The following is a 27,945-nucleotide window of genomic DNA, read 5'->3' on the forward strand; positions in this document are numbered from 1 at the left end:
TAAAAAAAAAAAAAACTTTCACTTTGGTAACATTTAATGGACAAGGTCCTTATGAGTAGGTAAATCTGCAAGCTGAGATTTTTCTTCAGGTTTAGTTGTGGGTCCACTATTATCTCCCTGATGAACACTGCAGTTATATTAATAGGCTCACTGTATTAGAGCACCTAAGAGAAAGAATATAAATCAAGACTTTATAACTTTTTTCAGATACATAAAAAAGCACAGTTATGGTACGCCTGGGTGGCTCAGTCATTAAGCGTCTGCCTTCGGCTCAGGTCACGATCCCAGGGTCCTGGGATCGAGCCCCACATCGGGCTCCCTGCTCAGCGGGAAGCCTGCTTCTCCCTCTGCCACTCCCCCTGCTTGTGTTCTCTCTCGCTATGTCTCTCTCTATCAAATAAATAAAATCTTAAAAAAAAAAAAAGCACAGTTATAATCTCTGCCCTCTTCATAAATTAGTGACAAATCCATAATAACCTAGTAAGTTTATTTTATTATTTTAATAGGTGCTAAATATAAATACTTCTTATATCCTATCTATACTCTTGTACTACTTAAAAGTCTTCTATGAATATAAAGCTATAACTGGCTCTCTTCAAGGCTTTCTGTATCACATAAGGACTGATCAGCTTTGGGCAATTCATTCATAGCCATCTGTCTTTGCTGAGTGGTCTTCACAAATCGAAGCAGATTGATGATGGCAGCAGGTGTCACTCCAGGTATACGACTAGCAGCCCCAATCTAAGAATTAAAACCATAAAACATAAGTGAGCTATATCAAATCAAATCAAATCTATTTTGCTCCTAATAATCTGTATATTATAGTTTATAAAATATTTTCAGAACTTATCTTAATGTATCTTCAAAATAACTATAAAGTAGATAAAGGGAATGTGATTATTATTAATACCTTCATTTTACAAATTAGGGAAAATGAGGCTCAAAGAAGTTAAAGCGACTTGTCAAAGGTCATGTTATATTGACGGAATCACTCTTCCCTTTAAAAATAATTTTTTTCAAAAAATTTTACAGGTTATATTTTTGTTAAATGCCTTTTATTATATGAATCACCACTAAAAAAAGCCACTGTCCATTACTATGATACACCATCCATTTTTAAGATACAACTCAGTTGCAGAAATGTTAAATGGGCATCTCAGAAGGGATAAATATAGCCTATTAGTCTTTAAATATTTGTTATTAGAAGTCCAATACTATATGCCATATAATAAAATTTTTAATTTGTTTACAGACATTTACAGACACACATACACACACACTTAGACAGAAGCATGGGGTGAGGGACCTTTTTTTTTTTGCTCCCTTCTTCCTCCTAGTAGCTTCTAAGCCAACACTATGGAACTCCTAGGGAGGGAACCAAGCGGTGATTTGAAAACCACTCACATGTATTAACCTAATGTGCTTTCTTTTATGTCATGCATTATACTAGTTTGCACTGTGGTTTAGCACATAGTTGGGACTAGAGAATAATTTTAATCAACTCAATTCTTCTAGTTATTTATTTAGACTAAGTTTTTTTGTCTCTGAAAAACAAACCAACATCTGTCATACAAAGAGATATAATTATGAAAATAAGAGGTTAGATTTTTTATGATGAACTAAAACATTAATTATGTGACCGCTGTAAATCCAGGTTTAAAAAATTAAAGCACCAGCTCTTTATAACCTGCTCCACTGCCTGGTTTCTTACCGTTTCTGGGCGACTGAAATGTAGCTTCTCTCGAACTTCGTAAGACAAAGACACATCTCTGAGGGTTAAATAATCCAGGTCTTTTGGCAGTTGGAGCGCTTCATCTTGCTGAACTTCGTTTATTTGTTGTTGCTGATGGAACAGCACTGATTCATAAATGGCTGGTGAACAGAATTAATTATGTTATGACACTCAGAGTATATTTACTTGTGTTTTTATAGCTTTTTACAATTTACAAAAAACTTTTGTATATATTATGTCATTCAACACTTTTCCTAACACCAGGAGATAAATGGGGTTAAGTGTTCCCTTTTGTAGATGAGGAAGTTGAGGCTAAATGAGAGAGGGAGTATCTTGCATACCAATATAGCATTCTGTTTGATAGTTTACTGCATGTCCTTTTCATTTCAAAAATCTGGAAAATTGGGGCACCTGGGTGGTTCAGTTGGCTAAGTGTCTGCCTTTGGCTCAGGTCATGATCCCAGGGTCCTGGGATCGAGCTCCAAGTCAGGGTCCCTGCTCGGTGGGGAGCCTGCTTCTTCCTCTCCCCTGCCGCTCCCCAGTGCTTATGCTCTCCCACTCTCCCTCTCTGTCAAGTAAATAAAATCTTTAAGAAAAAAAATCTGGAAAATTAAGGGGCTCCTTCCTGGATCAGTCAGTACAGCACGTGATTCTTGATCTCAGGGTTGTGAGTTCAAGCTCCACGTTGGATGTAGAGATACTCAGAAATTTAAAAAATCTGGAAAATTAAGATACTGCTTTTCCTCTCAGTGCAAATTTTCCCTCTCAGTGCAAACCCTCAAAAGGCTGTGGTTTGGAACGTTAGGGCCTAAAGATCAGCTGTTTCTTTAAGAAAATGGTTTTCAGAATTATGTCCATATAAAGCTATAATTTTTATTCATTTATTTTTTAAAAATTTTTAAAAAGATTTTATTTATTTATTTGACAGAGAGAGAGCGAGAGAGGGAACACAAGCAGGGGGAGTGGGAGAGGTCAAAGCAGGCTTCCTGCCAAGCAGGGAGCCTGATGCAGGGCTCAATCCCAGGACCCTGGGATCATGACCTGAGCCGAAGGCAGACGCCTAACGACTGAGCCACCCAGGCGCCCCTAAAGCTATAATTTTCAAAAGTAGAGATTTTTAGATGTAATACATAATTTAAGGTTTTATTCAGAAGTGAAGTTAGGATAATTTAGCAATTATTTTGTATAGCATTCTGTTCTTAGAAAAATAAACTTAAAACCTGTTTTAAAATCTAAATTGAGGTGGTTACTGTATTCTGTTCAAGAAAGCCAGTCTTCCCTAAAGGTTTTGGTAACATTTGCTTCTGTTACTTGACTAGCAGAAAATCTCAGCTCGAAGCCTGGCTCTACCAATGAATTATCCTCTGACTATGGGCAGGTCATTATCATTCTGGGCCTTAGCTTCTTTTTACCTTTTTGTTGTTGTTGTTGTTTTTTGTGAGTAGGCTCCACACCCAGCGTGGAGCCCAATGTGGGGCTTGAACTCACAACCCTGAGATCGAGACCTGAGCTGAAACCAAGAGATGGACACTTGACTGAGCCATCCAGGTGCCCCATCTCTAGAAATTGTAAGGGCTGACTCAGATGACTTCTGATGGTCTTTATGGCAACAAAAAGTTGTGAAGTGCACAGGCCTCACAGTTAGACAAGCTAGGTTCAAATTCCAGCTCTGCCACTCACCAATTGTGTGATCTTGGGCAAGTTACCACTTAATGTAAAATTAAGACAATAATGTTAATACCTATCCTTCACAGAACAATTCTAAATACCAAACAAAATACTGCATGTAAAGGGCTTAATACAAATTATAATATGACAAATTAGCACAAAAAACTATAATATAATTGTATGACTCATAAATAGACCCCATAGAGGATCATGGAATATAAATGAGAGATAATATATATTTAAAGGTATATTTATTTAAACTTCCAAATATATATATAACAAAACCTGAGAGAGAATACAAAGAAGAATGCGAAGTTGATTTCTGCCATCAAGAAACTTGCTATTTGGGGTGCCTGGGTGGCTCAGTCATTAAGCATCTGCCTTTGGCTCAGGTACATGATCCCAGGGTCCTGGGATTGAGCCCCGCATCGGGCTCCCTGCTCAGCGGACAGCCTGCTTCTCCCTCTCCCACCCCGCCCTGCTTGTGTTCCCTCTCTCGCTATGTCTCTGTCAAATAAATAAAATCTTAAAAAAAAAAAAAAAAGAAAGAAACTTGCTATCTGGTGGGGGGAGTCCATGTACTGATTTGAGAATCACTGATAACAGCCTGAATGTTCAATAAGTAATTTTTACTCAATAGAGAAATTATGATGTTGAAATAAAAGGTCAACATTCTTTCTTTTTTTTTTTTTTTAAGATTTTATTTATTTGTCAGAGAGAGAGAGCACAAGCAGGGGGAGCAGCAGGCAGAGGGAGAAGCAGGCTCCCTGCTGAGCAAGGAGCCCAATGAGGGACTCGATCCCAGGACCCTAGGATCATGACCTGAGTCAAAGGTAGACACTTAACTGACTGAACCACCCAGGCATCCCTGTCAACATTATTTCTTATACATTAGTATAAGTATAGTGTTTGGTCATTTGGAATAATGATTCTAGAGTTTTGTTGAGTTTCCCTTTGGTGCTAGACTTCTGTTAACTTGCATGGTGGGTGATAGGTAGCACTTGGGTCACCCTGTATGTATAGCCAAAGGATAGCAAAGTGATAGATCTCTCTGGAACTGAAAGAAAATGCCATTGCTAGAAGGAATGCAGCATTCTTACAACCTTGGCTGGTCTCTAAGGAATTTAAAGTCCTTTTCCGTTTGAACAAAACATCATTATCCAACTTTTCCTACCCTTCTCCCCAGCTCTTTCTGTTCCCTGCCTTTTTCTCCACATAATTTGCCACTCCAGGAAAAAAACATCTATCAAACTGCAGAAGCTGATATTATTTTTTATGTGTGAAATTTTTCATAATGAAAAACTTAAAAAAAATAGAGTACAACTACAAAGTCATCTGTAGCATTGATGGTCAGTACACTGACCAAGAGTATGAGAGCACGATATATGTTACAATGTACCAGGGGCAGGCTCAGATTTGCCTGATACAAAATAAGTATTTTCATGGTAGAGTATTCCGGTATATTGTTGTTGTTGTTGTTGTTGTTGTTAAGATTTTATTCATTTGAGAGGAGAGAGAGAGCTGGAGGGAGAGGAAGAGGGAGAAAGAATCTGAAGCAGACTCCTCGCTGAGTGCAGAGCCTGACACGGGTCGATCTCACCACCCTGAGATCATGACCTGAGCTGAAAACAAGAGTCAGATGCTCAACCGACTGAGCCACCCAGGTGCCCCTATGCCGGTATATTGTTAAAGCCAAAGACAGTATTATTTTTCTCATCGCTAGAACACTAGATGAGGAAAATGTAAAAGAAAGTTTAAGGAAAAAAAGTTTTGTGTTTTTTTGGTTTTGGGGGGTTATTTTTGGTAAACCTTATAGCATTTCCCAAAACTTGAAATGTGCTCACAAATTACCTAGGGTTCTTGTTAAAATGAAGATGCTTATTCAGTGGGTCTGAGGAAGACTGTGAAATTCTGTAATCCTAACAAGCCCCCATGTGTTGCAATGCTGCTAGCCTGGGAACCCCACTCTGAATAGCACAGAGCCTAAGACTATGCTGGTTCTATGGTAATAATAGCTCCTCTTAACATAGAGCTCTTTCTCAATGAATCTGCTATCCATTCATAATTTGCACAAATGGAAAAGAGAATGTATAGGCATGTAAGTAAAAAATTATTTTCTACCTTCTATTTTCAGTCTTTCAGCTAGCTCTCTACATTTAATGTACTTCTTCAAGGGCTCTGGAATAGCCTTGGCTAACAACTTCATGTCAACTTCTTCGTACTTCAGAACATCTAGAGCTCTGCAAATATACAAAAGTTTCATTAGCATAGGGGTAAAAAAAAAACAAACCCAAAACAAAACATAGGGGTCTGTATCATATAAGCCAGATTAAGAAGAAGATTCCTTAGAAATAATGCCAAATCTCAGAATTAATACTAATATCAAAAGATATACTCCTAATTCTTTCCAAGCACAGTCAGCAAATGCAGTAGATTTGCAACACAGGAGAACCTCAATAAGACTAGTTTGTAATTCTCCCCAACTCCTCTCCTTTATTATGAGAAATAAGTTGTTGGTAAAGGTTGCATTACTATAATCCTTTTGTCCTCCCTTTCTTGTAAGGACAAAATATCCTCTGATAACAAGGGTTTGAATTCCTTAAGAATTTACATCTAAATCATGTTAAGCCCCATGTCCTGTGAAGGAGTCATCCTCTTGCATGCTCAAAACCACCTGAAGATCTCTTTCTTGCTTTTGCAGAACTCCCCAAATAAGAACAAGAGGCCCCTCCCTGTATGTTTTAAGGTTCTGCAAAACAAACTGATGAAAATGATGGTCAAGGGTTCCTATGTATTCTTCCAGTCAGTTATTTTCTAATTTAGTATAATCTCCATTTCAATTTTTACTGATTGGGAACTTCAAGGAGCTAATTCTCAGTTCTACTTCCACTACTCTGGTTAGGCTAAGGCCTCCTGAGCCAAAGCAAGGGGAGAGGAGAGCAATCAATACATGCAGCTAATAGAGACAATTGCTAAAATTCCCAGGCAACCTACATGGCTCACCAAAAGAACATGCCTCAGTATAAATGCTGACAGGTAGGTCAGATGAGATTTGCAATAACTTGACTGACTCATTGACACCTGTTAAGATCCAACTAGAGAGAGAAACTTTAGGTATGTTTCATCTCCAGAAGTTCTGGTGCTCCTTTGGACAGTTTAATCCCTTTTGTACTGATCTCAGATTCCTTCTTGTTCTCAGCCATCCCCACCCCCTAATCATTCCCTAAGGTGAAGTGAACCACACCAGTTGTTGCTCTGTTAATTATTACTGACATCATTTACATGTGACTTTTTTGGTTATAACTTATTTAAAAGGAGAACCCTCCTACACTGTTGGTGGGAACGCAAGCTGGTGCAGCCACTCTGGAAAACAGTATGGAGGTTCCTCAAAAAGTTGAGAAAATAGAGCTGCCCTACGACCCAGCAATTGCACTATTGGGCATTTACCCCAAAGATACAAATGTGGTGATCAGCAGGGGTACGTGCACCCCGATGTTTATAGCAGCAATGTCCACAATAGCCAAACTATGGAAAGAGCCAAGATGTCCATCGACAGATGAATGGATAAAGAAGATGTGGTATATATATACCATGGAATATTATGCAGCCATCAAAAGGAATGAAATCTTGCCATTTGCAACGACGTGGATGGAAGTGGAGGGTATTATGCTGAGCGAAATAAGTCAATCAGAGAAAGACATGTATTATATGACCTCACTGATATGAGGAATTCTTAATCTCAGGAAACAAACTGAGGGTTGCTGGAGTGGTAGGGGGCAGGAGGGATGGGGTGGCTGAGTGATAGACACTGGGGAGGGTATGTGCTATGGTGAGCACTGTGAATTGTGTAAGACTGTTGAATCACAGACCTGTACCTCTGAAACAAATAATACATTATGTGTTAAAAAAAAAAAAAAAAGATAGTAGGAAGGGTGAAATGAAGGGGGGGAAATCAGTGGGGGAGATGAACCATGAGAGACGATGGACTCTGAGAAACAAACTGAGGGTTCTAGAGGGGAGGGGTGGGGGGATGGGTTAGCCTGGTGATGGGTATTAAAGAGGGCACGTACTGAATGGAGCACTGGGTGTTATACATGAACAATGAATCATGGAACACTACATCAAAAACTAATGATGTAATATATGGTGATTAACATAACACAATAAAAAAAAATTAACGGGGGGAAAAAAAAAGGTTATTGCCAGGGTAACTAAAAGTGGTACATAATGAGTTCCACTGTTGTCAAGACCTTGGTTCTACTTAGTTGAACTATGGTACTGCCCTTGGCTCACCTCATTCCTGTGGTCCCAAGACTGGGAAATATCCTGCAGTTTCCTTGTCATTTTGTTTGGTTCTCACAAGACTCACTGATCTGTATGATTTCCCCATATTTACTGCCTCAATTCGTTTTACTTCTATTTACTAATTTTGATCTATCCCTCTAGTAGATTATGTTTTTGATAAATTCTGTCCACCCAAAATCAATTAAATTAATTATCAAGTCAACAGAAAGCCAGATCTGTCCATCCAGGGTTGCCAAGTCTTCCCAGACCTCCCAACCAACCTTCTTTACTGTTAATTACCAGTCATGCATTATCACCCTTTGAGGATGCTTGACTCATTTCTTCCTCAGACCACCTGCTCTAGGAATGTCCAGAAATTCTGGGAAGTTTTGCTGTGATTCAAGAGACAAATTAGGTCAACTAATTAATTACAGAGGCCTCATCTCAAGCTATAATGAAACCTTCCTTAAGCGCCAAGAGAGAAATGGCTGGGTTGTCCTTTAAACTACAGAACAGGGTGCCTGGGTGGCTCAGTTAAGGTTAAGCGTCTGCCTTCAGCTTAGGTCATGATCCCAGGGTCTTGGGATCGAGTCTCACGTTGGGCTCCCTGCTCAACAGGGGGTCTACTTCTCTGCCCCACCCCTGGCTCATGCGTGTGTACTCTCTCTCTCTCTCTCAAATAAATAAAATCTTAAAAAGAAATAAACTACAGAACATACTGGAACACACCTAATGACTAACCAAAAAAAGCATTATCTTGGAATCTAGCATGATGGTGACGACCTCAAAGAGAAGACCTTGACCATCCAACTTAAACATTTTTTTAAAAATAATTTATTTACAAGCCTTGGAACTGTTCTCAGGTCCAAACTTCAAGACCTGCTTTGAATCAAGCCTAAATCTCAGAGTTCAGAGCTCTGGCACAGAGAGGACAAGTTAGCACACCTCAACAGAACACAAGAGAAAATCTAACACATCAGTGTACTTCCCTATAATCCTGACAGGAAATGTGTATGCAGTTACTTATGTATCTCTTCCGTTAAAATGCCTGTTCAAAGTCTGGTTCAACTTCTGAGTGCTTAGCACAGAGCCTGACATGTACACAGTAAATGCAATAAATGTATTTTGACCAATTTTTTATCTTTCTAGCTTTACATATCTAGGCATTGATAAAGTGAATTCATTTAGGGAGTCTGAATGCTAGACTGTAACTATTCTGCTGAAATAAAATATGGTGACTGGGACCCTGGTTTCTCCCGAAGGGAAAGATACCTGAATTTTTTAAAAAAGCATTTGGCTAAATTATTATTTTTTTAATCACCTTAATAAAATCACTCTTGGGATTAGTTTGATAAAAATGTAAAACTGCTAGCCTTTTCATTCATATTTTTATTCATCGATTAGCTTTTTAGACTGTTAAAAACAATCAATTACCCCACTGGCAATGTTACCTCATACACATCAGTTACATTTAATGCAAATTCTAGTTATATAAATTTGAAATATATAAATTCTTTCACAGAGTCTGAAATAATGCGAGCCTTCCTAAATTTAAACAAACACCTGGAATACTGAGTAGATTATAAACTATATACTATTGCCATCTCCCAGTGCCACTTAGCTGGTAAATATATCCACCGTCCTCATTTGTCAATCAGGCTGTCACTCCTGTGAATAAGATTTCCTGGTCTGGGTGACTACTATGCAGGTTCTTTTTTTTTTTAAAGATTTTATTTATTTATTTGACAGACACAGTGAGAGCAGGAACACAAGCAGGGGGTGTGGGAGAGGGAGAAGCAGGCTTCCCGCAGAGCAGGGAGCCCGATGCAGGGCTCGATCCCAGGACCCTGGTATCATGACCTGAGCTGAAGGCAGACGCTTAACGACTGAGCCACCCAGGCGCCTCTATGCAGATTCTTTAACACTTACTGTTACTATAATTAAAAAAATCTGCTTAATATCCTCTAACAGTAGTGTCAGTGCTTTGGGAAATTCCTGTGAAAATGAAAACTTGGGAATAGAAGTTATAAATGATAAGACACCATGATGAGATTAAAGTCAAACAAGGACTCATTTTGCCAGGCTGTTAGTCAAGGAGAGAGCATTGGAAGATTAGAGATAATAAAAAGCAGCATTAAAACGGGTACACCCTTTAAGTCCACAAAATCCCGCACAAGGAAAACAGGGTTTTAAAAAAAAAAAAAGGAAAAATATAAAAGAAAAATATATTGGAGACACAGCTGCAAAATCAATGCCACCATATTTGCTTCTAAGCTACAATGATTTTAAGATTTATGCCTTCTGGGCACCTCCCCACCTGAATTAGCTTACATTTTTTTAAATGGGAAAAATGAGTGGTGAGATATGCAGATTTTGAACTATGCAAGGTCCTTAGGAACGTATCTATGAAGCAAAGCTCTATATTTATGTCCTTTAGATTCAGAGTCCATTTAACCAGAATGATAAAAGCAAGGACAAAAAAACCCCTAACATGTAGCAAGGAACTCTGCCAGTAAGTCCACAGAATTTAAAATACTCTGTTTAATCAAAGCGGTTTTTGGGGTGCCTTGGTGGCTCAGTCGATTGGGTGTCCTACTCTTCGTTTAGGCTCAGGTCATGATCTCAGGATCGTGAAACTGAGCCCTGAGTCGGGCTCCACACTCAGTGCAGAGTCTGCTTGAGATTCTCTCCCTTTGCCCCTCCCCACCCTCACATGCACACACACCCTCTCTCTCTTTTTTTCCAAAATAAATAAATAAGTTAAAAAAAAGGAGGTTTCCAATTACTCCATACTTATAAAAGAAGGCGGATTAACAGTATTTCTTGGTTTGTACCCTCTAAATCTTAGGAAAGCCAGAAGAACTCAATGGGAGCCTCAGAAATATTATATAAAAAAATAATAATAATTTAGAATCATATATATTTTTAATCCTGAATAAAGAGTTGAGTTACATTTAAAGGATTTTGAAAAGAAGCCAAAAGTAAGCTAAATTCATTTAAAATACGGAATCCAAAAAATAAAAAAGAAATTAAAAAGGGAACCCACAAGTAATGTCTCTCTGAAACAATCTCACTTTTCTGTGAAGAGTGAGAAAAGTCTATACTAAAAGTGCATACCTGAGAGGCAGACTTTTACCAATACTTATAGAAGCCTCTGGAATTAATTTTTTCCATTTAGAACTTGAAAACTCAATGGATTTTAGCACAGAAATGCCTTCTTCCAAAGAAGACTTCATCCAAGAAGCTCTTTCATATCGTTGTTGGGACACACAGCCAACTTCCTTATACCCTAGAAGAGGGAGGGAAAGAATATAGTAAGAGAGGTTTTAAGGAAGAGTAAACCTGGTGAAGTAAACCAGTGAAGAGTTACCTCGGAACGTGAGCCTGCTGTCGGCATTATCAGGGCGCAGTGACAGACGGAACTCTGCTCGGCTTGTAAACATGCGGTAGGGTTCGTTGGTGCCCAGTGTGGTGAGGTCATCAATCAAGACTCCTATGTAGCCTTCTGTTCGGCTGACGACAAAAGGAGGCTTCCGTTTGACCCGAAGACTTGCATTGATTCCAGCTATCACACCCTACGAGAGGACTGAAATGTTTAAAAGGCCATTATGAACTGAAAAAAGAGCTACCTTAGAACACTACCTGGAAAAAACAGCGTCGGGTATTAAGAAAGCAGGCACTGCCCAGAAGAGAGAGAATAGACAGAGAAAATGTGATACATATTCAAAAACAAGACAGGTAATGTGCTGCTTTAGAATGCTGTGTTTCATTGTTTTCAAAAATATTTAACATTCCTGATAAGCTTTAGGTGGGCTAATATGTTTTTTAAAATCCACCCATAAAACTCTTCTAGCCTTTTCCCACTTACAAGTAAAAATAACACAACTTCTCACTTAAAAGGAATATGATAATTTGCAATAAAGTTATGTTGAAAGAACTAAATTTTCTTTTTCAAAACAATTCAGGGGTGCCTGGCTAGCTCAGTCAGTAGAGAATGCAACTCTTGATCTCGGGGTTATTAAGTGTGAGCCCCACTTTGGGTGTAGAGATTACTTAAAAATAAAATCTTAAAAAAAATTTTTCAAAATAGGGATGCCTAGGTGGCTTAGCTGGTTGAGCGTCTGCCTTTGGCTCAGGTTATGATCCCAGGGTCCTGGGACTGAGTCCCATGTCTGGCTCCTTGCTTGGCAAGGAACCTGCTTCTCCCTCTACTTGCCTCTCACCCCTGCTTGTGCTCTTTTTCTCTGGCAAATAAAAAAAAAAAAATCTTTTAAAAAATTTCTAAATACAGTAAATCTAATCAAATATGATATCAGACCTAGGAGCTCAGAAAAGAGAATTAAAACCACAAGTGTTTAGCACAGCATAAGGAATACAGTCAATGATACTGTAGTAGGGCTGCAACGGGACAGACGGACAGTAGCTACATTTGTGGTGAACACAGCAGAATGTATAAACTTGTCAAATCACTCAGCTGTACACTTGAAACTAATGTAACATTGTGGGCCAACTACATGCAAATAAAAACATTAAAAACAAAAACAAAACAAAACATAACCCACAGGTGTTTTTTAAATTCTCTTGTATATAGTAGCCATCCTTGTATACCCTGAAATAGAAATAAGTCTTCCATTACAGTTTATGAGTTGTATCTAAGACCTATATAGTTATCACAACAGAAATTAAAAGGAGGAACACCAGTTCTTTTCCTGCCCTTTTCTGTTTATAGTAACATTTGAACAACCACTTACTTGAGCTGCAGCTTCCTCATAACCAGTAGTGCCATTTATCTGGCCAGCAAAGAACAGCCGTTGCACCAAATGAGTCTCAAGAGAAGGAGCGATCTGACGGGGGTCTAAGTAATCATACTGAACACCATAGCCTGACCGAAGAATAAATGATACAAAATAAGTAAAAACTGAGCTGGATTTGTCTCAAACTAGAGATGCAAATATTATCATTAAATGCTCTTGAAAAACAAAGAATATTTTAAATGCACAGATGTTGGGCTTTGTCTTCTGAGGCTCTAGGCAACTCTAACTGTAGCTAAGACCTCCTCACTGCTAAAGCAATGCTGAGCTCATATGGAAAGGCAGCTGTGATTCTCTTTACCTGGCTGAATCATTTTAGCTTTCTCCAAGCCTTTGATGCATGTGATCATTTTCTCTTGTAATTCAGCTGGTAGTGTCACAGATAACCCTTGGGGGTAGATGAGGTCAGAATCCATTCCTTCAGGTTCCAGCCAAACCTGATGTAGACGGTTTGGAAAACGCAAAACCTTTGATTCAATGGATGGACAGTATCTGGAACAGGACAATTAAATTTAAAAATTTAATGAAGCAAACAAAAGAGGGTTGACAGCATTCCTTAAAGCGATGTTTTGTCCTTACCTGGGTCCTCTTGTAGTTTCCTTAATGTGACTATTAAGGTGAAGGTTCTCAAGGACAATCTCATCCACTCTAGGGTTGGTGTGAGTCAAGTAACATGGCAGCTGATCTTCTGGCTAAAATATAGGAACTACTTATAACAATCTTTGCTTCTTTACTAGTCTGTCTTTTACTCAAATAAATTACACACATGATATGCACTTACTTTTATAGACATTAAACCTATGCATAATGCTGAGTACTACTAATGAAGTATTCTTGCCAAAAACAACCCAGAAGATGAACCTAATTTAAACAAGACTGTAGATCTACCAGTTTACAAAAAACATAGAAAATGGAAGAAAATATTTAAGGCACCAGAAGGGAGAAATCTAGAATGTGGGAAATCCTAGAAATTCTAGAGAACAGATGACTCAGTTTCTTCCACATATAAATGTCAAAAAGGAGGGGAACTGTTGTTATAAGGCATATCATCCAACTCAATGTGTGGCCCTTATTTGGTCCTTATTTTCTGGGTGTGATAATGGTATTGTGGTTGGTTTTTTACAAAGTTCTCATCTGTTAAAGACATATACCAAAGTATTTATAAGTGAAATGATGTGATATTTGGGACTGTGGCTTTAAGATTTCACAAGAAGTCGGGATGCCTGGGTGGCTCAGTCGGTAAGTGTCTGCCTTCAGCTCAGGTCATGATCCCAGGATCCTGGGATCGAGTCCCATATTGGGCTCCCAGCTCAGTGAAGCACCTGCTTCTCCCTCTGCCTGCCACTCCCCCTGCTTGTGCGCGCTCTCTCTCTCTGACAAATAAATAAAATCTTAAAAAAAAAGAAAAACTTCACAAGAAGAAAGTGTTAAGAAAAGATGAAACAAGAATGCCAGAAAATGTTACTTGTTGAAGCTGGGTGATGGACACAGAGATTCATTATGCTATTTTTTTCTACTTTCCATAAACTTGAAATTTTATAATAAACAGTTTAAAAATATACACACTAAGAAAGTAGCATCACAATTTACATTTTACCAATACAAAAATACAAGAGTGACTTGCTCAAGATCACAGAATATTTGGAGCCACTTATCATGATAACACTCACCAAGAACTAGGACCATCAATTATTAGTCCTCAATTCTAAACACACAATATACCTTTTTTTTTTGTATAATTCCAAAGGTAGGCAAAAGTAGACTGTACTCTTCAAAAATACCAGTATCGGGGCGCCTGGGTGGCTCAGATGGTTAAAAGTCTGCCTTTGGCTCAGGTCATGATCCCAGGGTCCTGGGATAGAGCCCCACATTGGGCTCCCTGCTCGGCGGGAAGCCTGCTTCTCCCTCTCCCTCTGCTGGTGCTCTTTCCCTCTCTTTCTCTCAAATAAATAGAAATAAAATCTTAAAAAAACAAAAAAACAAAAATACCAGTATCATGAAAGACTGAGGAACTGTTCCATATCAAAGAGAAATGACAATTAAATACTATATTTTTTTCCTGGATTGGAAAAAAAAAAAAAGGTTGCTATAAAGAACAATATTGGAACAATCAGCAAAATCTGACTATGAACTATATATTAGATAACAGCACTGTATCAATGTTAAATTCCCCGAATTTCATTACTGCAATGAGGTAATATAAGAGCACGTCTCTGTGCTTAGTTGAAATCCATACTCAAATATTTAAAAGTAAAGGGTCATGGTCTCTACAACTTACTCTCAAATGTTCTGGAAAAAGAAAAGAATAAGGATAAATGTCTATATTACTGTTTTATAGATTAAATATATACATATATCTCTATATTTCTATATAGAGAGATAAATATAGTAAAATATTAACAGTGGGTGAATTTCAATGGTTTACAAGAGTTTGTTTTAATGGTCTTGCAGTATTTATGTATGTCTGCAATTGTTTCAAAAAAGTTTAAATTGGCAAGATTACTGAAGTAACGAAACTTAAGAACTTATGGGGAAACACCCAATTAGCCAAATTAGCTAATCCTGTTAAACATCACTTTTTTGCACCCTAAGTAGTAGGAATGTAAGGTGAATTGTGAAGGAATGAAGGGAGGAAGGGCAGAAAAGAGAAAGAAGGAAGAGGGAGGGAAGGAAGGAAGGAAGGAAGAGAGGAAGAGAGGGATGGAGGGAGAGTTAGGCTATATGCTGCTGTGAATAGCCACCATCAACTGTAAAGTTAAGTTTTCATAAATTATCTTACCTTAATCCACACTGTCTCATTGATAAAACTGAATGGTATGGATGGATTATCTGGTGTCTGCTTGTTTAGAATGCTGAAATTAACCGACTCTTTGGCAATTCGGGGTGGAGTCCCAGTCTTCAATCTTCCCACCACAAACCCCAACTTCTCCAGAGTCTGAGCCAACCCAATGGAAGGCTGATCCCCTAAACGCCCTGCCGGATGCGTCTCCAGTCCAATTACAATCACGCCTCTCAGGAACGTCCCAGTAGTCAGAACCACACTCTCTGCATGTACTGTGCTTCCATCCGCTAAAGGATAAGAAAGAGTAAAAATTGTGACCTGTTACCATGGATCTAATTGAAATGTGACCATTTTACATTAGAACTACAGAGAAAATCTGTCTTTAGAAACTTGAGAAAGAATTTTAAATAAGTTAGAAGACTGTATGTTATTAATACCAAGAATCCAAGACTGCTGGGAGAGAGAACACAGTAACATATAAAAACTAATTCACATGTTCCTAAAATCATGTCAGTACTGAAAAGGTAGTCTCAGTTAATTTTTAAAATTAATTTTAGACTCCTGGTTAAATATGACAGACTACCTCACATGATCTCTTTTCTTTTTTAAAGATTTTATTTATTTATTTGACAGAGAGAGACACACAGCAAGAGAAGGAACACCAGCAGGGGGAGTGGGAGAGGGAGAAGCAGGCTTCCCACTGAGCAGGAAGCCCGATGTGGGGCTCGATCCCAGCACTCTGGTATCATGACCTGAGCTGAAGGCAGACGCTTAACGACTGAGCCACCCAGGCACCCCCCTCACATGATTTCTTCTCCCTCCTAAAACTCCAAGAAGATGAAATAAAGGGGCAAAAAAAGGTATAAACCCAAAAGGACAAGTAATGGGAGAGAACTTGTCAAAAGATGAGGACTCTCAAAATATTTTCAGAAGACAGAAAGCAGATGGAAGAGCAATAACTAATCCAGCAGAGGGGAGAAGGATGTAACTCAAGAATATGAGGAGAACGTACCAATGAGAATGAAATAATTTGCCCTCAAAGCCTGCAAACTGGAGAACTGAGAATGAGAACTGAGGAATGTAGGAACAAAGGTTGGGGCTGAAAACGAGATAAATAGTTAAGTCTCTATATAAAGGTTTTGTGTGTAGACAGACCTATCTTACAGGAAAATGTTAGGCTTAATCTTTGGGTAATGGGGAGTTACTGTTTAGTGGGTAGAGTTTCAGTTTAGGATGATCAAGTAGTTCTGGAAATGGGTGGTGGTAACAGTTGCACAACATTGTGAATGTACCTAATGGTACTGAATTGTACACTTAAAAATGGCAAAAAATGGCAAAAAATTTTTTTTAAACATTTTATTTATTTGACAGAGAGAGACACAGTGAGACAGGGAACAGAAGCAGGGGGAGTGGAGAGGGAGAAGCAGGCTTCCCGCGGAGCAGGGAGCCTGATGTGGAACTCGATCCCAGGACCCTGGGATCATGACCCGAGCCAAAGGCAGACGCCTAACGACTGAGCCACCCAGGCGCCCCCAAAATGGCAAATTTTAAGTTATGTACATTTTGCCACAATAAAAAACTGTATTGTTGTGCCTATAAAATATAAACAAGGTCAAAAAGTAATTTAAAATTTTTTATTTATTTGACAGAGAGAGAGAGAGAAAGAGAACACAAGCAAGGGGAACAGCAGGCAGGAGAAGCAGGCTCCCCACTGAGCAGGGAGCCCGATGTGGGGCTCGATCCCAGGACCCTGGGATCACGACCCAAGCCAAAGGCAGTCACTTAACCAACTGAGCCACCCAGGTGCCCCAAAAAATAGCATTTAAAGTTATTAAATTAAGTAACAGAAGTATAAACAAATCAAAGGTATAAAGGGCTGCACTAAGAAAAACAATATAATCATTAAATCTGGAGAGAAAAGGAGGAAGGGGAGAGAAAAGGAAATGAAAATAAAACTAATTCAGTAACTATTCAGAGAGGAAAGCCAGTAAACACTGACAGAAGAAAGAGAAGATAAAGCACATTATATAAAATCAGTTACTAAAGTAATCACCAGAACAAAAACACAAACTTAAGGGCGCCTGGGTGGCTCAGTCAGTTAAGCGTCTGCCTTCGGCTCAGGTCATGATCCCAGGGTCCTGGGATCGAGTCCCACATCAGGCTCCCTGCTCGGCAGGAAGCCTGCTTCTCCCTCTCCCGCTCCCCCTGCTTGTGTTCCCTCTCTTGATGTCTCTCCCTCTGTCAAAAAAATAAATAAAATCTTTAAAACAAAACAAAACTTAAGAAATAGCTCCCAAAAGCAAAGACACAGATTAAGTGGTTAAAAAAAAACAACAGTACAGAACAGTGTGGATAATATGCTATTGCTATGTGATAAAATACAAATATATCCATATGCATGAAAATACGTATATATACAGATGGAGAGACTACACAAGAAACTAGAAATGTTCCTGAGGAAGAAAACTGATTGGCTGGGGGACAAGATGAGAAAGAGACCACTTTTCACTACACATTCTTTTGTCCCCTTTAAACTGTTTACCATGTGGGGCACCTGGCTGGCTCAGTCGTTAAGTGTCTGCCTTCGGCTCAGGTCATGATCCCAGGGTCCTGGGATCCAGCCCCGCATCGGGCTCCCTGCTCAGCGGGAAGCCTGCTTCTCCCTCTCCCACTCCCCCTGCTTGTGTTCCCTCTCTCACGCACTCTCTGTCTCTCTCTGTGTCAAATAAATAAAATCTTAAAAATAAATAAATAAATAGTTTACCATGTATATGTATTCCCCATTCAAAAAAATTAATAAATCTATAATATAAATTACTTTCAAAACAGGGGAATTAAGTCAAGAACTGTATTTTAAATGATGAGATTTTCTATCACAGTCCTCTTACCATTTTGTTCCCAGAATGCCAGCAGGCAGCCATATTAGCCCCCTTGGCAGAAGACTGATTCTTTTACTAAATCAGTCATTGATGTTTGGTAGCTCACCAACAAAAAGGCCAGTCCAACCCCTAATCACCAGATTATAGAGTAGGGCAAGAAATAAAATTTAACTGTGCACATGCAAATCTTCCAGTGTTTTACTGTCTCATTTAAAAATCTGAGAGCCTAGGGGCTCCTGGGTGGTACAGTCGGTTAAGCATCTGACTCTTGGTTTCAGCTCAGGATGTGATCTAAGGGTCCCGAGATCAAGCCCCACGTCAGACTCTGTGTTCAGTGTTGAGTCTGCTTGAGAGTCTCTCTCCCTTTCCCTCTCTTGCTTCTGCTCTCTTTTTCTCTCTAAAATAAATAAATAAATCTTTTAAAAAATAAATAACAATAAAAAGAAATAAAAATAAAAACCTGACAGCTGAGGTTCCCCAGACACTTGAGGAAGGCCATGTACATGAAAATAAGCAGCCAAATAAACAGAATAAAGAATCTGGAGAAAACACCACATAGATCAAAGGAAACTTCAAAAATCGATAATTAAAATCCTTATGTGGATTAAAGAAGATATTAAGTTCAGAAACAAAACAAGATGCTAAGAAACAATCAGAAAAAAGGACACTCTATAAATGAAAATACGGTCAAATTTAGAAAAATTCATTACAAGGATTCGGACAGTAAATTTAAGGAAGTCTTCTAAGAAAGTATGTCAAAATGACAAAAAAATAAAAATAGAAGAAGCCCAGAAGACCAATCCAGAAAGGGACAGGAGTTACAGAAAGAAAGCATGGAGAAATACTAGAAGAAAATATGCAGATCAAGGACAGATTACCAGATTAAAAGGGAACACTTAGTATCCCACCATAATGAATGAACAAAGAGCAGACTAAGGGACACTACTTTCAAATTTCAGAACACCAAAGACAAACACAAGATCCCCGCTTTTAGAAAGGAAAAAACCTTTCATATACAAAAAAATGTAAATATGCATTGAGCTTTTTTTTATTGTTGGTTTTTGTTTGTTTTTTATTAGGCTCCACACCCAGCATAGAGCCCAATGTGGGGCTTTGAACTCACAACCCTGAGATCAAGGCCTGAACTGAGATCAAGAGTCAGACACTTAACCAGCTGAACCACCCAGGCACCCCAAGCTTTTTTTCTTTTTTAAAGATTTTATTTTATTTTTTCTAGTCCATACTGATGTAAAAAAATTTTTATGTAAATTTTAGTTAGTTAACATACAATGCAATATTGGTTTCAGGAGTAGAATTCAGTGATTCATCACTTGCATATAACACCCAGTGCTCATCACAAGTGTCCTCTTTAATAGTCATCACCCATCTAGCCTATCCCCCACCCACCTCCCTCCATCCAACCCTCAGTTTGTACTGTATGGTTAAGAGTCTCTTGCGGTTTGTTTCCCTCTCTCCTTCCCCCACCACATATGTTCATCTGTTTTTTTTAAAAAATTTTATCTTATTTATTTTTTTAAATTTTTTTGTTTAAAGATTTTATTTATTTTTTAGTTTTTATTTATTTATTCGAAAGAGAGAGCAAGAGAGCCCAAGCAGAGGAAGCAGCAGAAGGAGAGGGAGAAGCAGGCTCCCTGCCGAGCAGGGAGCTCAAGGCAGGGCTCGATCCCAGGACCCCGGGATCATGACCCAAGCAGAAGGCAGACACTTAAACCATCTGAGCCACCCAGGTGCCCCTAAAGATTTTATTTTTAAGCAATCTCTATACCCAATATAGGGCTCAAACTCACAACCCCAAGATCAAGAATCGCATGCTCTGACTGAGCTAGCCAGGTGACCCAAATATACACTGAGCTTTTTAATAGCAAAACTGGAAGCTAAAAGATAATGGAACAAGACCGTCAAAATTCTCAGAAAAAAAATTTTAACTAAAATTTTATTCTCAGACAAATTAAGAGTCAAGTAAGGGGAGACATTTTGAGATATGCTTAAACACAAAAAAACCGCCTTCCTTGCCTCTTTTCTTAGGAAGCTACTGGAAAATATACTCCAGCAAAATGAGGCAATAAGAAAGAACAAGACTGAAGTCTCAAGAAACATGGGATGATATAACACAGCATAGTAGTAAAAGGAAGGCTCAAAATAACATTTGTGCAGAGGTCCTAGAGAGCAATTGTCCTGATTATAGCAGATTGCCTGCGGGGGGCGGGGGGGGGGATTGAGGAAGTTGATGTCTCTGGGAAGGAGGTATCAAAGAAAAAGCAGAATTGACAGATTACTTGACTATTGAGAAAATGGCAGTTTTCCTTTTTTTTTTTTTTTTAAGATTTTATTTATTTATCTGACAGAGAGAGACATAGCGAGAGAGGGAACACAAGCAGGGAAAGTGGGAGAGGGAGAAGCAGGCTTCCCGCCGACCAGGGAGCCCCATGCTGGGCTTGATCCCAGGACCCTGGGATCATGACCTGAGCCGAAGGCAGATGCCTAACGACTGAGCCACCCAGGCGCCCCGACAGTTTTTTTTCCCTAATGAAAAAGCTGAACAAGTCCATAAGTAAAATAAGCAAATTAAAAATAAAGCAAATATTAACCAAAGGCAAAGAAAAGAGGTCTATGAAAGGAAACAAACATAGCACACTACTTGGATCTGTAGTGAACAATATTTAATCATAATATATAACAATATAATCATAATAATATAAATACCATCAGTCAAAATTGATAGCATAATTACATTAAAAGGATAGAGAGAAGGGTGCCTGGGTGGCTCGGATGGTTGGGAGTCTGCCTGTGGCTCAGGTCACGATCTCTAGGTCCTGGGATCAAGCCTCATGTCGGGCTCCCAGCTCAGCGGGAAGTCTGCTTCTCTCTCTCCTTCTGCCTTTTCCCTTGCTTATGCTCTGTCTCTCTCTCAAATGAATAAATAAAATCTTAAAAAAAAAAAGAAGGATAGAGAGAATGAAAGTAGGGGATTAAAGAGAGCTACTATAAAAAATTAATAATGTCTAATACTGATAATTTAGGGAGTACAAATATAAGCATATTACTTAGAAATATGTAAGTACATATCAAAAGTGAAACTGAAGTGGTTAAGTCTATAAAGAGATAACTGTTTTTCATATGAACTTTTAAATTCCATTTGATTTTTGCAAAAGTTACGTGCATGTATTATTTTGATTAAAAAATTAATTCATGGGGCGCTTGGGTGGCTCAGTTGGTTAAGCGTCTGACTCTTGATTCCGGCCCAGGTCATGATCTCAGGGTCGTGAGATCAAGCCCCACGTTGGGCTCTGCACTGGGCATGGAGCCTGCTTAAGATTCTTTCTTCCTCTCCCGGTGCCCCTCCCCCTCTCTAAAAAAATTAATCCATAACTCCTTTAAATAAAAAATATATATATAACATTGTATAATATAAATTTAAAAACTTAAAGTCAGGACTAGGAAAAATAAAAATTACAACAGAAGGACCAGGAGAAAAACACATTTATGTAGGTTATAAAGTACTACACTAAGATGGTATAAAGGAGCCCAGAATTTGACTGAGCTTCATGAAGATCCAGATGAAAGGAGGAAAATAATTTTTTATGCAGTCTTCCTTTTCCATGAAGAGAAAACACAACAATTTCCTAGAATAAGCAAAACATCTCCATTCTGCTCTAAAATTAATTTTTCACATGGAGTCTGATACTGTTATTATCATCTATAACCAGTACACACCTAAAACCACACCACTGACACGGCATTTCCCAGTGTGCTCAGGCTCTGGTTCTGTAAGAATAAGGTCTTCTACAGCTCCCTCCTGAACAGTAAGCAGCGGTGTATTTAGGATTTCTTTCTGTCAAAAGAGAACACAGGTTGAAACCTAACAGTTAAATAAATAATCACTACAGTCTCTCCTGTTTTCCTGCCCCATCCTTACCTGCATGTTCTGCTTATAAAGTTTCCTATCAATTTGAGCTCTCAGACCCCAAACAGCCGGTCCCTTACGCCGGTTTAATACTTTGTAATGTACACCAGATTGGTCACAGATTCGAGAACACAGGCCATCCAAGGCATCAACTTCCCTCATTAAATGTCCCTTGCCAATGCCACCAAAGGAAGGATTACAGGACATCTGACCTAAGGAGAACAGACATAAAATAAATATATGAACACCCCGTACGTAGCGCGTGTTTAATAGGGAAATGTCTGTACAAGTGATTAGAATCATCTCATGTAATACAATTGAAGCAATCGCCGGAGAGAAAATTAGAAAATCCCAATGGGATGTAAGAGTCATTCAGGGCATCTTGGGAGACAAAACATTGACTGTAGTTTCTTTTGAATCTTTTCCTTGACACATATTTTTACTGGTTCATTAGGTTGCCTTTTCCTTTAAAACGTTCCCCAAATCAAGCATACTTTTAAGAAGTCCCTTGGCTCTGATTCACTGTTATCATCAATTGTCTTCCATAAATGTCATCTGCTGTTTTCTTTTTGCTTATTTCATAAAAATAATTAAATTATAAGCTTCCTGAGAGTAGAAACCATATTTTATACCTTCTCTTTAAACTCCCCTAGTCTTATTTGGAGGTCTAAACTCATGTGGTTATCTCAAAGGTTTTTATGGGAGGTGGAGGGATAGGAAAGCTATGTCAACAGCTGTAGGTCCACCACAGCCACCACCAAGCCCTCTGCAAGTTTTTATAGTCTCCATAAGGAGGCTGAATCGTGCTGTGATTAGAAGCATGGGTCAGGAATGAGTGAGAAGAACCTGGCTCAATTCCTAGATCTACCACTTACAAGCTCTGTCATTTTGTCAAGTTATCTAATTTTCTCTACCTCAGTTTCCCTACTGTAAAAACAAGAATGACAGCTGCAGATTATTTCCCCCCTTCCTTTGATACAGAATCACAATTTTATTTAGGCAAACACTCGCCTAGGAGGCTTTGTGTTCTGGGAGTGTGACTTGAACTCAGTAGGAATAAATCTTTATTGATCTAAGTAATCATGGTAATCCTGTTTCTACTTGCCACTGTCTGGGTTAGGGATGGGAAATAAGTCACGAGGGGTGATCTGTTGGGGAGGGGGTCTCTAAAAATGGGTTGTTTTTCCTCTTCAAAGAGATACAAGGAGGGAAAAAAAACCCTTCTTAGGTTGAAGTTGTCATATCTGGATGTGACACCTGGAACTATTATAGCCATTTTGTAATCGTAAGGATAGCTAGCTTGAAGACAATTCAAGAATGGCGTAATGGAGATATTCAAGGAATGAGTCCTTAGACATTGTGGGCTGCTGAATTAACCAACCCTAAAACTGACCTACCTGCAAATTTCTTATTAAAAAATAAATTCTTGGGGCAGCTGGGTGGGCTCAATTGGTTAAGGGTCTGACTCTTGATTTGGCTCAAGTCATGATCTCAGGGTCGTTGAGATTGAGCCCCATATCAGGCTCTGTGCTCAGCAGGGAGTCTGCTTGAGAGTCTCTCTCCCTCTGTCCCTCCCCCCACTCACTTTCTTTCTCTCTCTCTCAAATAAATAAATAAGTTTAAAAAAAATAAATTCTCCTTTTTGTTTAAATTAATCGAATAATAAGGATTTGTTACTTGCAAATGGGAGAATGTACACAAAGCAATTAGCACAGTGTCTGGCACAGAATAAGCAATAAATAACATTTACTAATAATTGTTTTATTTCCCAGTGTAAAACATTTCTCAGTGTGAAATACTCTCTGCTTCTGCTTTCCACTTCTTCAAAAATCACATCATTTCTTTGAATTGGCTTTAAAAAATTTTAATCATAAATAATTTTCCATTAGCAGCAACATTTAAAAACTTTTATATGACTTTCTCACATGTAAAATATTACTATTGACATAAGTATCCCTACATGAATATCTTAGAAAAGTGCTCCATACATTGCATAAAATCGATAAACACAGTGAATATCCTATCATTGAATTTATATGAAAGCATCCAACTTGCATTCCTGAGTTTCTAATTCAACATATTTCACATACAAACGTGAAGCTATTTCTTTCTTAAAGATTTATATATTTTTTAAGATTTTATTTATTTGTCAGAGAGAGAGAGTACAAGCAGGGGGAATGGCAGGCAGAGGGAGAAGCAGGCTCCCTGCTGAGTAGAGAGCCCAATGTGGGACTCGATCCCAGGACCCTGGGATCATGACCTGAGTCGAAAGCAGACGCTTAACCGACTAAGCCACCCAGGTGTCCCTAAAGATTTATTTATTTGAGAGACAGAGAGAGGAAGCATGAGTTGGGGGAGGGGCAGAGGGAGAGAATCTTCAAGTAGACTCCCTGGAGTGCAGAGTCCCATGTGGGGTCTATCCCACAACCCATGAGATCATTACCTGAGCTGAACCAAGAGTCAGATGCTTAACTGACAGAGCTACCCAGGTGACCCAATGTTAAGCTATTTTATTAAAGAGTAAGAAAGAATAGTATAATGAATTCCCAGGTATCGATTCAGGTCCAATCTTACATCTTTTATAGCTCTACACACTTCCTTCTCTTCCAGACATTGTATCAACTATAAATGTTTCAGACAAAGACCTTTTTTGTTTAGAGAAAAAAAAAACCCACAATAACGTAATCACACTTGAAATATCTGAATTATTAATGAATAATCAAAACAGCAATTAGAAATGTGAAATATCACCAAGTATGATTTTTTTTCTATTACTCTGTATCACTCTTAAGTAATCCTCTTCCAATCTTTAGACAGGATACATTTCAGATACTTTTATTTATTTATTTTTTAGATTTTATTTATTTGACAGAGAGACACAGCGAGAGAGGGAACACAAGCAGGGGGAGTGGGAAAGGGAGAAGCAGGCTTCCTGCGGAGCAGGGAACCCGATGCAGAGCTCGATCCCAGACCCTGGGGCCATGATCTGAGCCAAAGGCAGATGCTCAACGACTGAGCCACCCAGGCACCCCTCAGATACTTTTAGATCAGAGCTCATAACTCAGTGATTTGCTGGTGATGTTTTGCTTGGTATACATGAAGCTTTTATTAAAAACAAACAAAACACTGGATGAGGATATACTTTCCAACTCACCACTGTTCCCATTACTCCATGTTGTTTTACTTACTTACTTACTTATTTATTTATCAGAGAGAGAGAGCGTGAGCAAGCACAAGCGGGAGAGCAGCAGGTAGGAGAAGCAGGCCCTTTATTGAATTACTGTACATTATATACCTATTTGTAAAATTTACACTTGTGAAAGTTACATGCAAAGAAATCCTTGTCTTTTTAAACTGCTGAAAACCTTTTCTCAAATATATTTATTAATGTTGAGCCCCTCTCCTTACAGGCATAAAAGTTGAACATGCCACTTTTCTTTTGCTTAGCCCTCAAGATCTTTCTCTACATAGAACTCCAGGAAACTATCCTTCATTCCCAATCACGTGGAGTTGGAACAGGAAAGTCTATTTGTCATCTGTGTTCTTAGGTAGAGACTACTAACATCCCAAGTGTGGTACTTGGGGTTGGCAATGGTAATAAAAATGTATAAATCAGTCCATTTTTCACTCTACTAAAAAATTTAAGTTGGCTATGTGGAAAAGCTTATGGTAAAAAAATAGTTTAACAGCTGAACCACTTAATGGGTCAGGCACTGTTTCAGATTATTTGCATGTATTTTCTGATTTAAACTTTACAGCAAACTGAAGTTGGTACTGTTATTTCTACTTCATAGAGAAAGAAACTGAGGGTTAAATAAATTGTCCCTTGTCCAAGGTCACACAGCTAGAACTCATTGAAGCCTGGATTGAAATTCAGAATGTCAAACAATCTCTTTAATGTTGAACATTTCCATGAAATGCATAGGTAATAAGACACAGAACAAACAGGTGCACAAGGCTTTTCTCTTTCATTGTGAAATGCAAAAATAGTTGGCAAAAAACCATTATTTTCCAGGTTAGTAGAAAATAAAAGACTTTCCGCCTCTCATTTCATTATTGGTACAGGATAATGACTAAATCACAACAGGACAATTCTTGCCTTTTGCATTCTTAGGTCCACTGAACCTTCTAAGTCAAAGCTATCTTTCTGAGGCCACGTAGAAATATTTAAGATACTCCACTATATTAAATTACCATACAAATGAGATTTTGATTCAAAACAAAATTGTCACTTACTAAGCTCATCTATAAGAGTTATTACCTCTGAAATGCATTTATTTAAAAAGAAAACGGATTGAACTGTGTTGGTAGAATAATATGAATATGGATTTTGGTAAGTATCCCTTTATCCCTCACAGAACTACATTACTTACATTTAATGACCTTAGTTCAATAATACTTTTTTCATTAAATTTTTAAGTTATTATCGAAAAGTAGTAGCCAGTCTTTTTTTTTTTTAATGTAAACAACACTGAAATGTATAATAAACAAAGTGTAATCTTTTGGGTAATCAAATCACCCCCAGGGTCGCCTAGGTGGCTCAGTCATTAAGCGTCTGCCTTGGGCTCAGGTCATGATCCCAGGGCCAGAAGCCTGCTTCTCCCTCTCCCACTCCCCTTGCTTGTGTTCTCTCTCTTGCTGTGTCTCTGTCAAATAAATAAATAAAACCTTTTAAAAAAAAATCAAATCCCCCCCCCCAAAAGAATCACTGTTAACAGTGTATATTTCTCCACAGTTACAAGCTGAATGGTAATTCTTAAAAAGTATTTCAGTATCAAATATGTGATTTATTCACAATTTTTGCAAAACAGTTAATATTTCTACTGTTCACTCCTGAGCTAAATGCAGGAGGAAAAAAACATAGGTTTGCATGATTTACAAGATGATGTTTTAGCTAGCATCTATTATGGTGCTAGAGAGAGGTCTTGCTTTAAATTATAGCCGTCCACCCATTGCCTATTAAGTGGGAAAAAGCACTGCCAGTTCCTGAGTACAAAATTAGGGAACAAACACCAAGTAGAGATATAGAATGCAATAAAAAGTAGCATCGTTCTTCAAAAGGGCTTCACAAAATCTCGAGAAAAACACAACAGTCGTTTAACAAGTAATTCCTAATAAATGTTAATTCACTCCATTTCCAAAGCAACAAGCTAGTAAAGGGTAAATGACAACAATGAAGTAAGAAGCTATCAGCTTCTTTTCTTAGTTTCCCCCTTTCCCAAGGCACGGACCCCAACTCCCTCAACTACTTCTGTCAGCAGCAGCACAATACATGGTCCACGTAACAGCCTAATCCAGGGTTCTGGGCCAGGGCTACCTGATCTGTGAAACTCAAATTAGGATAAAACCACAGACACTAGGATTCTCACTAGCTTGGGGAGAGGAGAGGCTGCCCGCATCAGGCCACCGGGAAGCGGTGAAGGGGCTTACTGGCAGCTTGCGTCCTACGCCAAGCTCCACGCTACCCGAACTCCTCACCGATCGTGTCCACGCGGTGGGTGAGTAGCAGAGTCCGGGAGCCGCAGCGAGCAGCAGCGGCGGCTGCCTCGGTCCCGGCATGTCCTCCGCCAATGACTACCACGTCAAAGTTCGCAGCCACGGGCGCCGCGCTGTCGCCGAGGAACCGGGCCAAGGGAAGGTGCTTTTTGCTGAGGGAAGCCGCGACACAGAGACCACAACCTCGGAGAGAAAACATAGCTGTAGAAAAGAGTCTGACCCTGAACCTGACACGAACTAGGCGCAAAAACAGGATAGGAAGGAAAGGCTTCAGGGCGCAGCCATCTTTGTTCTGATGTCACAGCGCAGCAGTTTACGTCCAGCGTCAGCGCTGATTGGGGCTTTGGCGCGACTTTATTGGAGAAGCG

General features: G+C 38.9%; 1 protein-coding gene across 2 annotated transcripts; it reads right to left on the reverse strand.

Annotated features, from left to right (window-relative positions):
- Positions 1-367: 367 nt before the first annotated feature.
- On the reverse strand, positions 368-27,867 carry MTO1 (mitochondrial tRNA translation optimization 1). 2 transcript variants are annotated; one of them, XM_032409459.1, is made up of 12 exons: positions 27,560-27,867; positions 22,094-22,293; positions 21,892-22,009; positions 15,275-15,564; positions 13,075-13,187; positions 12,797-12,987; positions 12,436-12,566; positions 11,055-11,259; positions 10,802-10,973; positions 5,522-5,640; positions 1,712-1,872; positions 368-741 (listed from the first exon to the last, which is right to left on the reverse strand). In XM_032409459.1, exons 1-12 carry the CDS (start codon positions 27,774-27,776, stop codon positions 580-582), a joined length of 2,079 nt encoding a protein of 692 aa, XP_032265350.1. In that variant the 5' UTR covers positions 27,777-27,867; the 3' UTR covers positions 368-579. The 2 variants fall into 2 exon arrangements, with proteins under 2 accessions (XP_032265350.1, XP_032265351.1); XM_032409460.1 differs by having other exon boundaries at positions 27,512-27,653.
- Between the last annotated feature and the right edge of the window lie 78 nt (positions 27,868-27,945).

Source organism: Phoca vitulina, unplaced genomic scaffold (assembly GCF_004348235.1).
Source record: "Phoca vitulina isolate PV1807 unplaced genomic scaffold, GSC_HSeal_1.0 scaffold11, whole genome shotgun sequence".
Classification (NCBI taxonomy): Eukaryota; Metazoa; Chordata; class Mammalia; order Carnivora; family Phocidae; genus Phoca; species Phoca vitulina.